The sequence below is a fragment of the Coturnix japonica genome, chromosome 1 (genome assembly GCF_054131305.1).
Source record: "Coturnix japonica strain WE chromosome 1, WE-NBRP24, whole genome shotgun sequence".
In the NCBI taxonomy this organism is placed as follows: domain Eukaryota; kingdom Metazoa; phylum Chordata; class Aves; order Galliformes; family Phasianidae; genus Coturnix; species Coturnix japonica.
Window position 1 is genome coordinate 24,129,568 of NC_140663.1, and position 17,955 is coordinate 24,147,522.

Below are 17,955 nucleotides of genomic sequence, written 5' to 3' on the forward strand. Positions count from 1 at the left end.
AAAATTAGTACAAAGTTTTCTGAAACTAAAATGTTCTGAGTAAAATAGAGTGATTTTTTTTTGGAAATGTAATACTTTGAAAGTATCACTTTTAAAAAATCACACTTGGCAGTGATGTTAACACGGTCTTTTCCAAAGTTTTATGTAATTTGGGAGTGTTCACATTTATGTAATGGTTTAAGACCTCTTTAAATAAAAGCATTTATTATCAAATTAGATGGATGCCTAAAAAACAGGTGTGGATGACTTTTGGATGCTTGGATGAGTGTGTATGTCAGTGTTTACTTACTGGGAAAAATGAACCTTGAAAACTGTTTTATATATTTAAATAAATATTTAAAGTCTCATTCACACGTGTGAAAATGAGAATTGCAAAGGTGCTAAAAAGAGTTGTTTGCTATAGAGTTCAGTGTACCCATGGTTTATTATACCCTAGGATCATTTCTCCTTTGAAAGTGACTGTAGATTAAACTGAAGGTTCAGTGAAATAAAATTGCTGTAAACTGTCAACAAAGCTTAAGCATAGAATAATCTTTTTTTCTTAACAGACACCATGATAACATTTGCAGGGAGGTCAGTCTTATTTGTCTGTATTTTCTTCTGTAGTCAGTGTTTCTTGTTCAGGTGTACAGGGCTGGGGGCTCACACATAGTTATGTTAACTTGGTGAAAGAGAAATTATATCATGAGAAAGGTAATTTGGGCATGCGTGCAGACTTTCAAATTGTACTGAGTAAAAACAAAGTGATAGCAGTGATGGCATGATTTAGACTTTAGTCTTGATCAAGCCAACTTAGGTTTTTTTATTTGAGCACTGAAGAGTCAGGAACTCACTCAAACTGTACCAATTTTATTTTCAAGTTTAATATACATGTTCAGGTGAAAAAATGACATTCTCTGTCTTATTTCTATAAACAGATGTGTTTAAAAAGTGTGGCAGCAGTCGCTGATTTGCTGTCTAAGCTAAAGTGGCAAGATCATTTTGAAATCCTTTGAAAACCATGGGAATTACTTTGACATAAAAGTAATGTTTGATGTGCTTATCTCATGGTAAAATGCTTGCCTTGGCTTCTCTAGGACCAGTACTTTCCATGAGGATTAAAGAAAATGTATAAATAAAAAGTCTTGTGAGTTGAAGGAACTCTCTTGTAATTTAATTGACGTTGCTGTTGGCAGGGGGAACTCTTTATGTTAGTAGCTGTACTGTGATTTGTAATGCTTATGTAATACCATGTGTTCCTCTGCATGTTTCAGACAATTTGAAATGGTTATTCCAACAGAAGATTCTGTTATTACAGAGATGACAACAACTTTAAGAGACTGGGGAACGATGTGGAAACAACTCTATGTGGCAAGTACTTCGAATAAGTTGCTTTTATTGAATACCAGCTCAAAAGACCAGATATGTTGTTAAAATATAGCTTCTCCTGCGTGAAAGAAAGGAAAAAGATAATTAGAGGTAGTGGACAATTTGTGAATCTCTTTTCTGTTGGATTTATTTGATGATTGCTTTTCTATTTTTTTAAACTCATCTTTTGTGGTTTACTGCTCACCCTGACCCAATAAATAAGGCAAAGAATCTACAATTCTTATTTTAATATAACTTAAAAAATAATTAAATGTGGAAATGAGATGTTGATCTTATCGACTAGTATTATCATACCTATCAATTATAATAGCAGTTCTGGTACTTTAATCAAGAGAAAATGATCTTCTTAGTGGTTGAGTGACCAGAATATATGTATGCAAAGAGAAGAAGAAGAAGAAAAAATAAATAAATAAAAGACTTAGAAAACATTATTAATAAACGTATGCAATATAAAAAAGAACTGCATTCTCAGGCAAAGTGTTGTATAAACAACATTAAATTTTCAGTTACAGAAAGTCTGTAAGCCAGTTGATTTGATTCATACTCATTGTCTTACATCTACACATTCAGGAGTACCAAGTCATGTCCATTTTACTTGACCAGGGTCTCTTGTATATGACGGAGAGTTGACAGGATGCCAGCTGTTGAGTACTCACTGACAAGGGAATCCAGAAGTCATTCTTGACTAACAGTAATGAGCTAATTTTGGGCCTAGCAGTTACACACTTCTGAAGTGGCATCTAGTACTTTGTCTTGCACTTCATGCATCTGCAACAGAAGTCCCATGTTTCTCAGTTCTCTTATTTTCCTTATCTGGATGTGTTGTGGTTCTGGTTCTTTTCTTTTTCTTCTTGACATCATCAGTTCTGTTTGTTTTGTCACCCTTGTTTGACTGAAATCACGTTTAAGGTGCTCTGTGGCAATCAATATATACAGTCCCTTTAATTTCTTCCTTTGTATACATTTTCATATTTTATTTGCACTTGTCTTACAAATTCTATTACTACTGCTTACAGAAGGTCCCTCTCTGAACTTAGTTTGTTCTTCATTGTGAAAAGTTCTACCATTTGCATCATTTAATTGGCTGCCACTATGGATAGAAATTATTTGGTTTTGGTATACTTAAAACACATATAAAACTCTTTAATACTTAATCTCTCTATCTGGCCTGAAATTTAGTCTTCTCTCAGCATTATGCATCTTTTCAGTTTTTTTTTTTAATCCTTAAAATCTAACTGATAATAATTATCATCAATTCTCTATCTCATACCTCCTTCTGTTTCCTCTCTTCACTTGTTTGTTTTGGGTTTGTTTGTTTTCTTTTTTCTTTTTTAACTTTCCCTGTGGAATTGTCTTTGAAGACTGAAACGAAATATTTCAAGTGTTGCCTCCATTTAAACTTACTAAATTGTGATTTGCATTGTGATCGTCTTTGGTTCTTAACATTTCACCTTCTGATCTGCTACACTGAATCCTAACCATGGCTTAGACTTGACACCGTGTGCACATAGCAGATGGAACTGAAACCTTTTCCCTTGTATCCCCGTGGTTTCCTTGCATCTCCTTATAGTTCAGACCTCCAAGCCCTGGTCTAAGCTCCTTGCTGAACTGATGATTATGACTTCAGCTGTGAGAAGCTTAGCTATCTTCTGCGCTCTACTTGTAGAGGGCCTGCCTCTGTCATGTAATGAAGGCCGTAAGTCAGGATGATTCAGAAGCAGCTGGACTGCTTCCGGCTGAGTGATGGTTGTAGGGATTGTGTTCAGAGAGACTATTCAGAACCAGGTGACACTTCTGAAGCCTGCAATTGGTACAGTGACTAGTTTGCTTAGCGAAAGCTTTCCTGAAAGAACCTAAAAAATCATGTTGAATTCAGTGTTGTACAGTATTAAATTAGACTTGACAGTCAAGCTTAAAAGTTAAGCAGTATGAACTGTTTCTGAGGTGAACTTCTAAACTATGTTGAAATTTCTTCAGATTACAATGGGAAGTTTTTTTCCTAACTGTCTTAAGCACATCTAAGTGTAATTGCTTTCTGTGCTTACATGTGAGGAAGGATATTAGTGGAAAAGGAGCAAAATCGCAATCTGCTTCAGTGGAGAACCAAATCTATAAAGGAGGCACATTTGCTTGCAGGGCCTCTCAGTGCTCTGAGATGTAAGAAACTCAGACAAACGCTAAACCTTTGGAAAAAAGGATGCTGCCTTGAAAACGTTATTTTGAGCTTAGTGTTGTTGTAAAACACTAGCATGTCTCTTGTGTTCTGCTAAATATTTTACCTCAGTAGAGCTTATCATTGCATATCAAAAACAAAGATACACATGAATTAGTGATTATTTGATTGGTTTTCTTTTTAATGAAAGATGAAATCTCTGTAAATAATGGAAAACTGTGAGCATGAGCACTCAGCCTATGTAACGCTCTCATAAAGACTTTTTCAGTTTCTTGCTTTAAGCCTCTATTTGTGTGACCTCTTTTGTTGTAAGTTCATACATTCTGTTGTTCTTACTGAAGCTGACTCTTTTTCAGCAACCTTTTTCTTCACTGCTGTTATTATTGTGTGTTCAAAACACACTGATTTTCCTTTTTTTTTTCCCAGACAGCCAAAAGAAACAATAAACCAGTGCTTATTTTAGTGAGCTTATGAAGTGAATGAATGTGAAATAAAAAAGGCAAATTTGTCACACAGCAGTGTTTTTCAGAGCTCATGGAAAATAAAGTGTGCTGACAGAGAATAATGATGCTTCCAAGTGAATTTTAGCTTTCATGGCAATTATCTAGCAGTAATAGCTGAAATTTAGTTTTATGTCATTTTTTCTTTCTTAGGAAGAAGTAAAAGGGAAATGAGTGGCTTAGGGTGGTTACTTTTTTGTGTTATTTGTTTTTAGAAAAAATAAGCAGAACAAATCTGAATTTTCAGTGTTTTTTTTTTGTTTTGTTTTGTTTTGTTTTGTTTTTTTTTTATATGTCACTTAATGGAGGTTGCAATAATTTCCTCAATCTACAGTTTCTTAGAAAAAATTATATTAAGTAGAACTGCCTAAAGTGAAGAAAGAGTTAAAAGAACTTCTGCTGTTGGGGAGGAAACCATGGTGGGAAATGGTTTATGTCATTAACTGGTATGTGATTAGGGTAGGAGGATGTGTTTTATTCATATTCATGTAATATCTTCTATTTCACAGTTAGATGAAGCAGAACTGTCTGGGGGAGTTTTCTGTCTACATGAATCTATTTATTTGCAGTTAGTCCATAGTGTGTGCATTTATGCCCATGAAAGAGATAAAGAACTTCAATGCAGTGTGATTCAGAGTTTAAATTCTGGGAGCTATTCCCTTTTGATTCCCTTATGTGTGTGAGTTCAGATGGTCTTGATTTACACTGACACAGTTCCAGTTGTGATGAAACAACATATAATGAAAATGCTTTCAGAATAAAACAGTGCTGTGACATTCAACAATTTTTATTGAATCTTTGTCATATCTGCCATATAAATCAGACTGTGTAAATCAGACTGGTGTTAGGAGTTTCAGTGAAATTTTGGAGTGTGGACAGTGCAAAGGCATTACCTATGACAAGTTCTGAAATGATTTTATGCATATGTCATGCATATATACAGGTAAAGAGGTCACAGCATTAGAGGGAGGAAGAGGATCATGACTAAGTAAGGCAATAAGGATGGAAGGGTATTGATTTCCATACCACATCTGTAGTCATTAGGACTGTCAGTTGGTGTAGATGCAATTCTTTATTTATCTCACAGAGAAATGAGGGGGATCTCTTTCACCGACTATGGCATATAATGAATGAAATCCTAGACCTCAGAAGGCAAGTCCTGGTTGGCCACCTCACCCATGATCGAATGAAGGATGTGAAGCGACACATCACTGCTCGTCTGGACTGGGGCAATGAGTGAGTAGCTATAATTGTAGAAGAAAACAGTGTAATTTCATTATAATATCAGTTTTTTTATAATATCAATATAAAATGTTGAAATATGGAACAAATTTCTGACAGATGTCACTTTTCTTTATGGGTTTTTTTCCTTCATTCTTTTTCTGTCCACCGTGTTTTAGCAGTGAAAAATGGCTTACAGCTTTTCCTTTCTTTTTTCTTTCCTCTAAAGAAACATACTTGCTTCAATTTATTTTACACAGCACTGGTACGACCTGCAAGTGAACTGCAGATATTATGGTGGAATACTGGATTTCTGCAGTTTCCTTTTAAGTCTTTTAAAAACATATCTGGCCAGATTCTTTTTCAGCACAGTGTAGCATATCTCTGTGTATTTAGTGAAATTATATTGGTTGACACTACTTAATCTTCCTGATCTGCATTGTACGATTCAGTTTCTACTTACTCATCTCTACTATTCATCTTCATGTTATTTTATGCATCTTTCTTTTATTTGAGTGACAAAAATTGATAGCCCCAGTTATATTCTCCTAAGTTTTTGTGGTTTTTTTTCAAAGCAAGAAATTTTCATTTGTCTTAAACCCATGTACTTCAAATAATATCTCTTCAGTATTATTAAATGCCTAACAGTATAAAGACTTGTAGGGATAGAGAATTGTTAGCGTAATGCATGATGATGAAAATGATTTCTAAATCACTTTCTGTATTTAGCTTTCACAGATCTTGTTACCATCTTGCATAGTTTGAAAGGCCAATAAACTAATTTCTGTTCCAGATACCTCACCCATGAGAACAATAAGCCCAGTAGGCTGCTCTTAACTCCAGTATTACTAGTGAAAACAACAGCACAGATTAACAACACAGTGATACTTGCAATGGCAGTCAAAGCCAGCCTGAGTCTGTGCTCTTGTAGCAATGAAGCATCAAAGCCTTGTCATTCTCTTGTAAAGAAGTGTGTGCTTGGTGTGGTTGGGCAGCCGACAGTAGTATGGAAAATGCGAAAGTGAAATGTGATGACATTGGCATGCTTGCCTTGCTTTTGCTTCTGATTTTGCTTTGAGTTTGGAAATCTGAGACCAGTTGAAATAGGCTCCACAGGCAGTAAATTTTGCTGCTGTTACCTACAGCATGCTTTGCAGTGCTTCCTCCATAGTAACACTGTGTTGTCACATCTGTAGCCCTTGCTTACATGTGTCGTATTTGTCTCCTCAGTGCAGCACTCCTGGTTACTTTGCTAGGTCCCTGGGAATTAAAGGACAAGTGTAAGATTGCATCAGGAATGCATCAGGAGTGATAGGAGCATCCCTTTTTCCTCACGGCACACTACCCTGAGGCGGTACTGTCAGTAAGAATGGTGTTTTATGTGGTCATGAAGATAACAGAAACACTTGATTTCTTTGATCATAAGGGAGGTGACAGAGTCAATGTCCCTTAGGGTGTTCAAGAAACATTTATATGTTGTACTAGGGGATATGGTTTAGGGGGAAATACTGATGGTAGGTGAACATTTGAACTGGATGATCTTGAAGGTCTTTTCCATCCTTGGTGATTCTATGATTTGTCTAAGAAAATAAATTAAATTTTGGAAAGCCGTTTAAACTAAAACAAAAGAAGTAAACTAATCTCATAGATTGAAGTCCTGTACTTTTGGAATAGTGGTTTTTATACCTGAACAGGATGATATCCTGATACAGGCTGATAGTCTGCTCAGAGCAGTGCTCTGCACCTTGTTCTATAGCAAGCTTTTTTACAGAATGTGTGACCCTGAATAGAATAATACAGAACTTGTGAAGTCTGAATCAGCCTTTGAAAAAGCTGGGTATATTCCTTGAAGCTTGTGACTGAAATACACTTCAGTTACTCCAGCTTTCATAGTGGAAAGAAATGCTCTCAGTAGGAATAAGTGTGACTTGGATCTCATCCTTAGTATTTTATCCCCACTCAACAGGTGTGGAACCATCAAAATACTAATGAGGCTTTTCTTTTTTTTTTTTTTTTTTCTTTTTTTTTTTTCCTGGAATATTGTTTTTTTCCCTGTACTTTGAACCATGCAACATTCTCCAAATTCTGTTACAGCAAATACCTTAAGCTGCTACTAATTGGCTCAACTTTAGACTCTTATTTGCTCTGATCTGCTTAATGCCTGTATGTTGTTTTGTTTTGTTTTGTTTTGTTTTTAATATATTTCTGTGCAAGTGTCTGCTGCAATGTCTACAGGTGGTTGCAGTGCTGTATGCAGGTATTTGTCATCTGACACTTTAACCCAGCTATCATATCTGGGCTGTTTTTGAACCAGTGATGTCAGGCAGTCACGTAGGACCCGTGAGTTTTAAAATAATCCCTTTTTGCTTTCAAGCATTATTCTGTTCTGAAAGTAACAAGATTGTTTTGTGGGACTGCTTAGAGAAAAGTTAAGCTTCTTCCAGTGCAGGAGTTCATTGTAATGAAGGAGACTCAGCATGCATGAAGGCTGATGTTCAGGACAAAAACAGAAACAGAAATGGCTGTAAATTGTAAATTGCTTCAAACAGAACAAGATAATGAGAACTGGACTTTCCTCAGCTTTCTAAATTTACAGGTAGAAGAGTAATGCAATATTTCCTAAATAAGTTTTCTGAGGTCAGATGTTTGAACCCTTAGTTTTGTCTATCAGTAATAAAACACTTTGCACCTACTTGTGTTTGTGTCAGTTACATCTGTTATGCAGATGCCACGGATACTTCTCATCATGTTGTTTTCTTTTAATCAAGTCTGGGTTTGTATTTATTGTAGTAAGCAGCAGAAAGAATGCTACAGGCAGTTTTGTTGGACATCAGACTTTATTGACCATCTCTGAGTTCATTTCCGATGCATCTTATCTTCCTACTGTGGCAAATCTTTCTTACTTCATTATTCAAAAAACAACTTTCCAGTTATTTTACTCCTAAGGTCTCCTCTGTAAAATAAAGGGTATTCTGTTTTTGTTAATAGATTTTTTATTTCCTTAAGAATTCAATTTCCATAGAATTTAGGTAGATGAAGAGGAATTTATAGTTTTCTTCTAAATACCAGATAAAACTGTTAAAACCTTTGAGAGAAACTGTAAAAGCATAGCAAGAGTGACACAAAGGAAGGTCCAAAATGTAATTTTGGCTTGATTAAATCCATAAAAAAAAATCCCTTAATGAGCTCTACAGATGTATGTTTGCCTAACAATGTCAAGTCTACTTTCATTCATCATGAGCGAAAGTGATGAGATTTATAGTATGTACTTACTGAAAGCTTTCTGTAGTGAAATAACTTTATGTCTGAAGTATGGAGCTTAAAAACAAACAAACAAAAATGAGTACAGCCACTGTATACAGTTTACTTTACATAAATGAGTATGTCTGTCATGGCAGACTTTTTCTATTAAGTGTGAATTTCGATGTCATTTATTTCCAGCTTTTCAACTTGAAGGGTTTTGTATTCCCTGCTATTTAATTTCTATCAGATCAGCAGGGTAAAGCACTCTCTAACAATTTTTGAGAACTTGAAATAATTTTTGGCACTGAGGTGCTGTTTCCAAAATCTTTTCTTCAGCCCGTAGGTTCTTCAGTCAAACTCTGACTAAATACTACTCAGTAGTAGAACTAATTGAATTTCAGAGGATTCTGGAAACACTGCTATATGAAAACCTAAACATCCAGTGCAGTGGAAGAGCTGCCTGACCAGAACTGTATGGATTTCTGAAGTCATCCATTCCCATTCTTTCAAAGCAGATAGTTTTAAGTTTTCTAATCTCTCTAAATTCAGCATGACTGCCCCATATATGATCTTTATTACTTGCTGCTATGCTGAAAATATTTTTTATTCCTGTTGATTGAGGTGTACTTAATTATTTCATTCGGGAGACACAGCCAAACAGCTTTGATGCAATACAGTCCAAATTTGAAATAAACTGATTATTTGACATTGGATGGATTTTCTTTTTCTATTATCTTCTGCAGTTTCATTCAAAACAACAATACCAGTGCAATTCTCATTCTGTAATGTCCACAGTAGTACTAAGGATGGCATCCATTGCACGTTGCCTGCGGTGTGAAATAGAATTAAAAATTGTGGGAAAAGATATTCCATTACTATTACAAAGTGAAGAAAAGAGAGGAACCACGCATGAACTTCAAAAAAGCCTCCTAACAAGTTTGGAGTGCCAATTAGTATTTCCTTTGTTAAATGCAATGTTGACGTTAAATTAAGAAAATGACTTAAATTTCTTAATTTATTTCCTTTGTATGTAGAAACTAATTACTTACTGCTATTCTAGTGCTTTTTAGTATCCTTTTATTTCTCTTTTTCTTATACAGACAACTGGGACTTGACTTAGTTCCAAGAAAAGAATATGCTATGGTGGATCCTGAAGAGATCAGCATTACGGAGCTCTACAGGCTGGTATGTGAATTTAATACTCTGTCCTTGTGCCGACAGATTACATGCTGAGGTTTTCATGATAACTTTTCCTCTCCTTAATCAAAAGTACCTTTTTTTTTTGCTCACATACACTGGAATTTGTTAATGCAATGGGTTTAACTATGATGAAAGAAGATTTATTTTTAATATTTTTTTCATCTTCTCTGCATGGGATGCTTTGATTTTATATCATCTGTCTGTATGCGTGTATGTTCCATGTGTTATTTACTGTCAGATTTGTTTTCTGATATATCATTACACTTATGGGTTCTAACATGAATCTAATCATCAATAAAAGCTTATGAGACTCTTCATCATTAGTGTTTTAACTGGCCCATGAGTCCCATTAGATAACATTAGTGGAAATAAAATAACGTGCTTGTGGTACAGGTATTGTCACTATTAATCACATTGGCTTGTTGATCTTTTCTAATATGTTAATGATAATAGCTGCTCAGCTACATAGAAAAGCTCTCCTTTGGGCATGAAAGCCCATCTTGGTTTCCTAAAAAGAGTACTGGTATTCCTTATTCTGATGTTATATCAAATGAGGTCTAAGAAAGCATCCCAATTCATTTCTACAGGCCTGGGCTCAAGATACTGTCGGGGTTACAGTAATAGAGTTCTGAGCCTTACTTGCTTAAGATCAATCTTTTGTTTAAATTAAATTATATTTATGCTAAGGCATGTATTTAATGCAGAATATAGAACAGAGGGAAATTGTGATAATTTGTTATGGAGCCGAAATTTTAATGTTTAATAATTTTTAATGACTTATTTCGATAATGTATGCTATCGAGTCAAATAGTAATTTATTCACTCTGGAATCAGTATGCCTTTGGGCAGGTTCAAAATCATATTTAGTCTTATGGAATTATATTGAAGTACTAAGTGACAAACACTGAGAAAACATTAATCATAAGAAGAAACAGAGGAAGAGTAATCCAGAAAGTTAATGGCAAAACTCATGGAGTACTCTTTCAAAAATAAAGAGAAAAAGAAAAGATCCAAAATAAGTTTGGTTTGAGGGCTCAAGAACTTATAAAGATTGCTGTTTTAAAATTGGTTTTGATACGACATAAGAGAATAACAGTATAACCTTAATTAGTGACTAATATGGTAAAGATATAAACTGTAAAGTCAAATCAAGAGAACATGGTAACTTTTACATAATGTTCTGCTAAAGATTCGAAACTATGGGGGTAATTTTTTTCCATTGAAAATACTTCTATGTAGTCACTTGCCAAAACATTCTTTGTGTGTTTGATTAGTAGAATATCAGATCATTAACTAGTTAAACCTGTTATGAAATATGATGTTGTTCCAGCACAGACATTTAAAATTGGTTGGAATTCTTGGAATAGCAAACAGACAAACTTCTAGAGGCTTTTCCAAAGGACAGTTATGGTGTGTAGCATTGGAAAAGTGGCTTCCTTACTTTGTCTTTATTACATTAAAAAAAAAAGTAGAAAGAACAAAGTACTATTCAAAATAATATTGAATTAAAAGTTTAAAAATTGGGAATAAGAAAGTAATCCAGTATTGTATTTTTTACCTTTTGTTTTGTTCTGAGATCTTTACATTTAATTCAAACTGACTACTGTGTTTTTTGTGATATGTTTAGATGGAGCATCGTCATCGAAAAAAAGACACGCCTGTACCAGCGAGCAGCCACCATCTTTTTGTTCAGATGAAGAGTCTGATGTGCTCCAATCTGGGAGAGGAACTGGAAGTAATCTTCTCACTCTTTGATAGTAAAGAAAATCGACCCATCAGGTAGTGTATGATTTTTCAGCGGGATACTGATTTTACACTGTCAGTCTGCACTGTCTGTTTTGATCTTGGTAATCAATTTCACATTTAGAAATAAGCAAAAGTTTTTTTTGCTTTGTCTTGTAATCCAGTTCCCATTCTTGAAATTTGCCACTATCATTTTGGATTTAAATAATATATTTTTCTCTGCCTTTTTTACTTATTTCAATTTTCATCTGGTTTTACTTGAGAGGGAAAATTTATACATCTGAGCATACAGACTGAATATTAGTTTTATGACTCAGAAGTTATTTTTTAGTATCTCTATTTTCCTTTCTCCTAATCAGTGCACATTCAAACTTACAACTGTTGCTTGCTCTGTAATATTTATAAGATAAATTCTCCTAGGTACCTCGAACCAGAGAGCTTAGTGAGTTATGAAATCTTTTTATAATAGGAGCCTGAGGTGCATGCTCTTAATGAAGCAGTCAAACCTATCTCACATCCATTTAGAGTTTGCAGGCTTTTTTTTCCATCTGGGAACTGATCCTGTAACCATTCTTCTGCTTATCCTAGAACTGGAATCCTTTTAGTTTTTAAATGTTCAGTACTTATTTCTGTTCCTAGCATGTCGCTGGCCAAGAGAGAGGACCTGGGAATGAACAGAATCATGATGCACTTAGCGGATATGATTTATAGGGGGAGAGCAGAATTGGAGGAAGAGCCTTCTGAGTTCTGTATGAGAAATATGGCAGGAAGACTGAAGGAGCATTGCCACACTAAATGCTCGTACATTGGTGATGGAAAACTGGTCAGAAGGCTCTCATTCAGAATTTGCTGCTTGTCATTACTCGGTGTATTCTTTCTGTGTTCTCACTACAGAAAGTACAGGTACTGGAGGCAACATACCTCAGTCTAGTTTAAGGGTAGCCACCGGAGAAATGAAAGACTAGACTTTTAAAACACTTCAGACAAAACAGAACATAAATGCTCAAATAGAAATAAAACCTAATATAGTAATCCAGTTAATAGGATAGGAAATGTTATTCAGAATGTGTACAAAGCCATGACTGTACTGTTTTTTTATACTTGTGGTAATAGGAATTCAGGGTGTTGCACATGCACATTAGACAGAATTTGACAAAATGATTTGTGTGCTTTGTAGTTGTGCAAAATAGCTACCCACTATTTGAAGGAAGTTTATACAGGATAAATTGATTTTTATAGCTAATGAAATCTTTAAATTGTTAGAACATCAGCTGCTAAATACTGACCTGGAATGCACTTTGGACATTAGTCACCAAAAACAGTTTGCTGTCATTTCTGAGAATTAAATGTGCATCAGGACACATCTTTTGTGTTCATTTCAGTGAATGGCATAGCAGGTGATGGATTTAGATGAGAGCTTCAAACCTTGACAGAAAACAATTTGAGTGTTATGGATTGCTGAGAACAAGGTTATGGCACTAGTGGTCGTATGAAAGCAAATGGATTGGATTTCACATTCACACGAAAGCACAAATTCTAGAGCTGTTTGTCACATGCTTGCTGTGATCTGACCTTTAGGTATTGATTCCTGACTCCAGTGTCTATTTGTAGCTGCTTTATTATGTGTGAACTTCCTCATCCCATTACTGTCAAACCCTGAAGAAGTGTGTTGTCATGAATCCAAACTGCCTTCTAGAGCATGGAAGGAATGACAAGATGAACTTTGTGGATACAGTTTGTTACTGTCTGTAAAACAAGCACGCACACCTCCATACCTCTCACAAATTAAAAATCTGGCAAGCAAGAACCCCTACGACACACTGAAAAAAATAAAAACAAGGGAGTTTTTGTAAGAATGGATTTAATTTCAAGGTAGATATGTATCATAGCACGGGTTGCAATACAGATGTGTCCAAGCTGTGGTCGTTGTGAACTAGATATTCAAGCAGCATAACCACATTGTCCAAGAGTTAAACCAAGGCTGGTTGGTCTTGCTGACATGGCTTTTATGCTCTTTCTTAATATGTTTCCACACCTAATCTCCATTTCAGTCAGTTGACTTCTTGTTAGAGAACATAAATTAGTGTAAAGTATGTAGTAGTATGATATTTCATTCAGTACAAATTGACAGAATATTTCAGAGATCTTTATGCCCTTGGTAGTGCTGACATATGCAGGCGATAAACCCGGAGGAGATTATGTATGAGAAGAGGCTGTGTTTGCAGTCATTGGTTACTGAGCTTCACACCCTGCAATGAAGACAAGGCCTATTGGCAGTAACAGAGGTGTGTGAGCTGCAAAGTGTGATACCTGGACTGATGTAATCATCTGCTAGTTCTGGATGATATTAGCATGTCAGAAAGCTGTGTTTAACATTACCTTAAGGTCTGTCACAACCTACCTGGGTGATTTGTTTATTGGTTTCCTAAGTCATTGCTAGGCAGCCCACAAGAAAGAAAGCAATAAAAATACTAGATGAAACTCTTGTTAACAGCACAGATAAAACTCAGAAACAATATATGGCAATGTATGTCCTGAAACAGAACATTTGACAGATATTTGGTTCAAAATAAAAATATAGGAATATACATCACTTATAATGTATGTCTTCAGTTTTGTGGTTATGGTATGTATTATGGTATGGATTCAGTTTTATGGTATTAGAATGGGGGGGGTTTCATTTCTTTGGGATTTTTTACTTTTTACATAAATTTTAGTTTTGCAAGTGCTATGTGTGTACCAGGTTTTCCTCAGGTGGTAATCCTGCTTGCTTGAACATGACAGTTGGAATGCACAATGCTAAGTATAAGCCCATAGATAGAATTGCTCCAAAACTGTGGCTTCATGTAGATTTCAATCTAATGTTCATTGTCCAGCTGACGTAAATATGCATAAAATGGGTGATCTCTGTTGCCCCTTGAAGAAGTTCATGTGGAGAAAGTAAAAAGGGAAGAATTGAGGTTTAATGATAGAATTTCTGTTCTGATTTTTCTTTTATCTTAGACTACCTCAGCTTCTTATCAGATCACCCTGAAAGCATATGATCTCTGTATATACTTGTTTCATTTTTTATTAACCCCAAGTTCATGCAATTGAAATAGCAGCTTTAAAAGCTATTGGGGGACTAGAACCAATATTGTCTGTGTTTTCTTGTTGATAGATTATTTTTTTCCAAACCATTCTTTGTTTTACATTACCTGTTTCGTAAATTCAGTGAAGTTTTTTGCTCAGAAAAGTTTGTTCAAGTATCATCAGTGAAATGAATTGTGGTTGTAGGTAGTAATGTGAGGCAAGTATCTACAGAACAGCAGCTCTCTAAGAAGTTTCAGTCTAGCAACTTCCCTAGTCCAGTTGAAGGCTAGTGCAAGGAAAAGCAGGCTGGGTGTAGGATTCCCTGGTCTTAAACAATTAGCAGTATTCAAGAAGAAATGCAGCATATTCTGTCTCCAGAGAAAGATTCTACAACCTTTCTAGGCAGCCTATTTCAGTGCTCTGTCACCCTCACAATCAAGAATTTTTTATCCTCTTCAGAGAATATTCAATGTTATCTGACTTCTTTCCATTAGCCTCACACAGTGGAATCTATAAAGAGAAGTCCCCTGAATGAATTTTACAGTAGGGGGATTAAAAAGTTTTGGTACACGTGTGTGCAAATTAGAATTGTCGCTTCAATGTATTTTGAAATTGTTAATGATAATAAAAAGGATTATCTGAAGGATAAGGTAAGGTAAGGAATACTGTTCTGATAAACTGATCTTCTGATTGTGTGTGACCTACAAGTGTATTCCTAGGCAAGTACCTGTTCAAGTATATAACAGAAATTAAAACGTAAAACCATTTTTATGATTTCGATAATGTACCTTAATATTTTAGTGCTTTGAATGAAAGGAAAATTTAGTAAATCTGTAACTACATCGTTTTGAAATAATTTTTCTTTTTAACAGCTCACAATCTTTCCTCTATGTACAAAGAGTCAGCTAATAATAGCTTTTCAGGTGAGATGTGAGAAACCGTGATGTAGAACATAGTGACTTGCTCAGAGAAGAAGTCAAGTAGGGACAAAGATTCAGTGATGCTGGGAGAGACAAGGTCAGTGTTTGACCTTCAGGCTTCCAATCTAAGGGCTTCTCTAGATTTGTAGCATCTGTGATGTTTTGCTTGCATTCACCTTGTGTACTCAATGCACAATTTGGGCAACAGATTTTTTTCTCTTGAATTTTGGAAGCTAGAGATAAATGTTCTTTTGTGATAACTGCATTGCAATCTTAACGTTTGTTTGGGATGCTGTGAGATACTATTCTTGAATTTTGTTTGTGGATGGAAATTACTATTAAAAATTAATTTTTTAATCATATTGGTGTTTGTAAAAGCATCAGTTCTGTTGCATTAATTATGTAGTAGTGAAATACAGGGTTATTTATGACCTTATTATTGCCAATAAAGTGTTACAGTTAATATTACTTTGCAGAGTATTTCTGTATTTTTATAATTACACTGATTTTAATACATGCTTTCATGCTTTAAAAAGCTAGGCATTATAAAGAGCATTTACTTCATGTGGAAGCTAGAAAACTAGAAGTTTTCTCTTGATCGTCAGGTTTAAATCTGAGTGATGACGTGTGTACATGCTTCATGAAAACTACAGCTGTAATATTCTGCCTAGTTAGTACATAGTAACTTGTCTTGACTCTGTGTGTATGCATATGTATATATATGTATTGTCTAGCTAACCTAACTGTAGGAATGGTTTGCATTATCCTTTAGATTAACAGTATGAAGGTGAAGTCAGCCCCTGATGACTTCCAAAGTTTTCTCTGATGTGTTCTTCTATATTGTTTTGCTTTCTGTTCTTCTTGCTTTGCAACTTCTCTTTCTTAGAAAGGGAAAAGTCCCTGCATGGTACTTGGTAAATTTGTGAATGGCTCTAATTTAACATGGTGCAGTCATATGACTTGTCCCAGTGAAACTCTTTGTTCTATGCGCTGTTGTGTCTTCTTACCTTATATTCTTCTTCTCTTTCTATTTCTGTTCCAGTCAAAAGCCTTGTTTGTGTATTCTTCATCTTAGTTCTTTAAAAAAAATGAAAAGTTGTCTTTTCAGGTATACAGCATCATAGCCTATTCTAAAGTGCGTTGTCTCAAGCACGCTCAGTCTAGATCTGTCAAGAGTCCAGATAATAGTTAATTAGTGTTGTTCTAAAGTGCTCTCATAAAATCTGCTCCTTGAATCTGGCATGCTCAGCTAATGTTTGAGAAAAGCAAAATCCAAAGGGTTTATCAATTGAATACTGAACTTTGAAGATTCGTTTCATGTCATCTAAATTTACTGTAAGACTGCAGTGTACAGGCAGTCGGGGCCAGTGGGAGTTGCAGAACAGCAGCAGATGCTCAGAGCCCAGTGTTAACATCTGTAAATGTTCTGAGGATTTTAGTAAAGACAATTTATGAGGTTGTGTGATCTGAATGCCCTGCAATGGTGAGAGTCTGTCTTCCAGTTTAATCCTGGAGAAATCCAATTCACTAAAACTATTTTGGATTGTGACTCAAAACACGCATTATGGAGACAACCAAGAGATTTTCTTCAAAAGCAAGAATCTGATATAAACTAAGCTGATGATGTAGATCTTAAAATAGCATAAATAAAGTGAATATTACAGGATTATGATTTGAACAGAGGAAATTCGTGTGGAACATGGGGCATCTCAGCTTTAATTCTGTCACTTTTTACCTTGAGTGTTAACCATTACAGTTACATTAAAAAAACATTTTCTTAGTTAAATAGGATTTTAGATGCCTGATTTAAGTTGATTTTAGTGTGAGGAGAACTTACAGAAAAATACATAATTTAAACTCCTGGCACATAATAAGATACTGTGGATCTCCAAAAGAAGACTGGAAATGTGTGTTTTCTAGAACATTTCATATGAGTTCAACATTCTTGTGTTCTTCATTAGCCAGTTTCTAAATCTGTTGTAATGTGTGATTATTTATGGCATTTAGGAAGTTTTTGATATTTTTCTATTCTAAAAAAATAACTGGTAGCTTTTCTTCTGTAAATTCAGAGTGTGAAGATTCCCAACACTTATCAACACAGTATCAAAGTATGTGGTGATGGTTATAGGCTTAGTCGGCATCTTATTTTCTCACCAGCATAAACGTTTAGTAAATGTACCAGCAGTGAGGTTGCATGTACCAAGTCTATAGTACAGGCTTAACAGATGACACAGATCACAGTTTGCACTGTTAGATTTTTGGAGTAACAAAGGACGTCTGATCATCGTATATTTTTTCCCCTGGTTATGCTCATGTCATTTACAAAGTCCAGCAGTTTGTTGTGGAAATTGTGACTTTAGTGTAACCAGAAGAAGCTGGCCTCAGGGCACTGGAGCTCTGAGACAAATCATTCAATAAAAGGTATATATTGTTTTATGTATTGTTTATGTTTGAAAGACCTCTCCACCTTTTTTCTTACCAACTTTGCTGTTTTCAAGATTGTGTGTATTATTCA

The 17,955-nt window shown here is 35.2% G+C and overlaps 1 protein-coding gene across 7 annotated transcripts in view; it reads left to right on the forward strand.

Annotated features, from left to right (window-relative positions):
• The window catches only part of DOCK4 (dedicator of cytokinesis 4), a 232,705-nt gene that overhangs the window by 81,305 nt on the left and 133,445 nt on the right, over window positions 1-17,955 (forward strand). For all 7 annotated transcript variants that reach the window (XM_015854079.2, XM_015854108.2, XM_015854097.2 and 4 more), the window contains exons 5-8: window positions 1,254-1,350; window positions 5,129-5,277; window positions 9,606-9,690; window positions 11,333-11,484. In XM_015854079.2, the coding sequence (XP_015709565.2) occupies window positions 1,254-1,350; window positions 5,129-5,277; window positions 9,606-9,690; window positions 11,333-11,484 (483 nt within the window). The remainder of the gene's footprint in view (window positions 1-1,253; window positions 1,351-5,128; window positions 5,278-9,605; window positions 9,691-11,332; window positions 11,485-17,955) is intronic.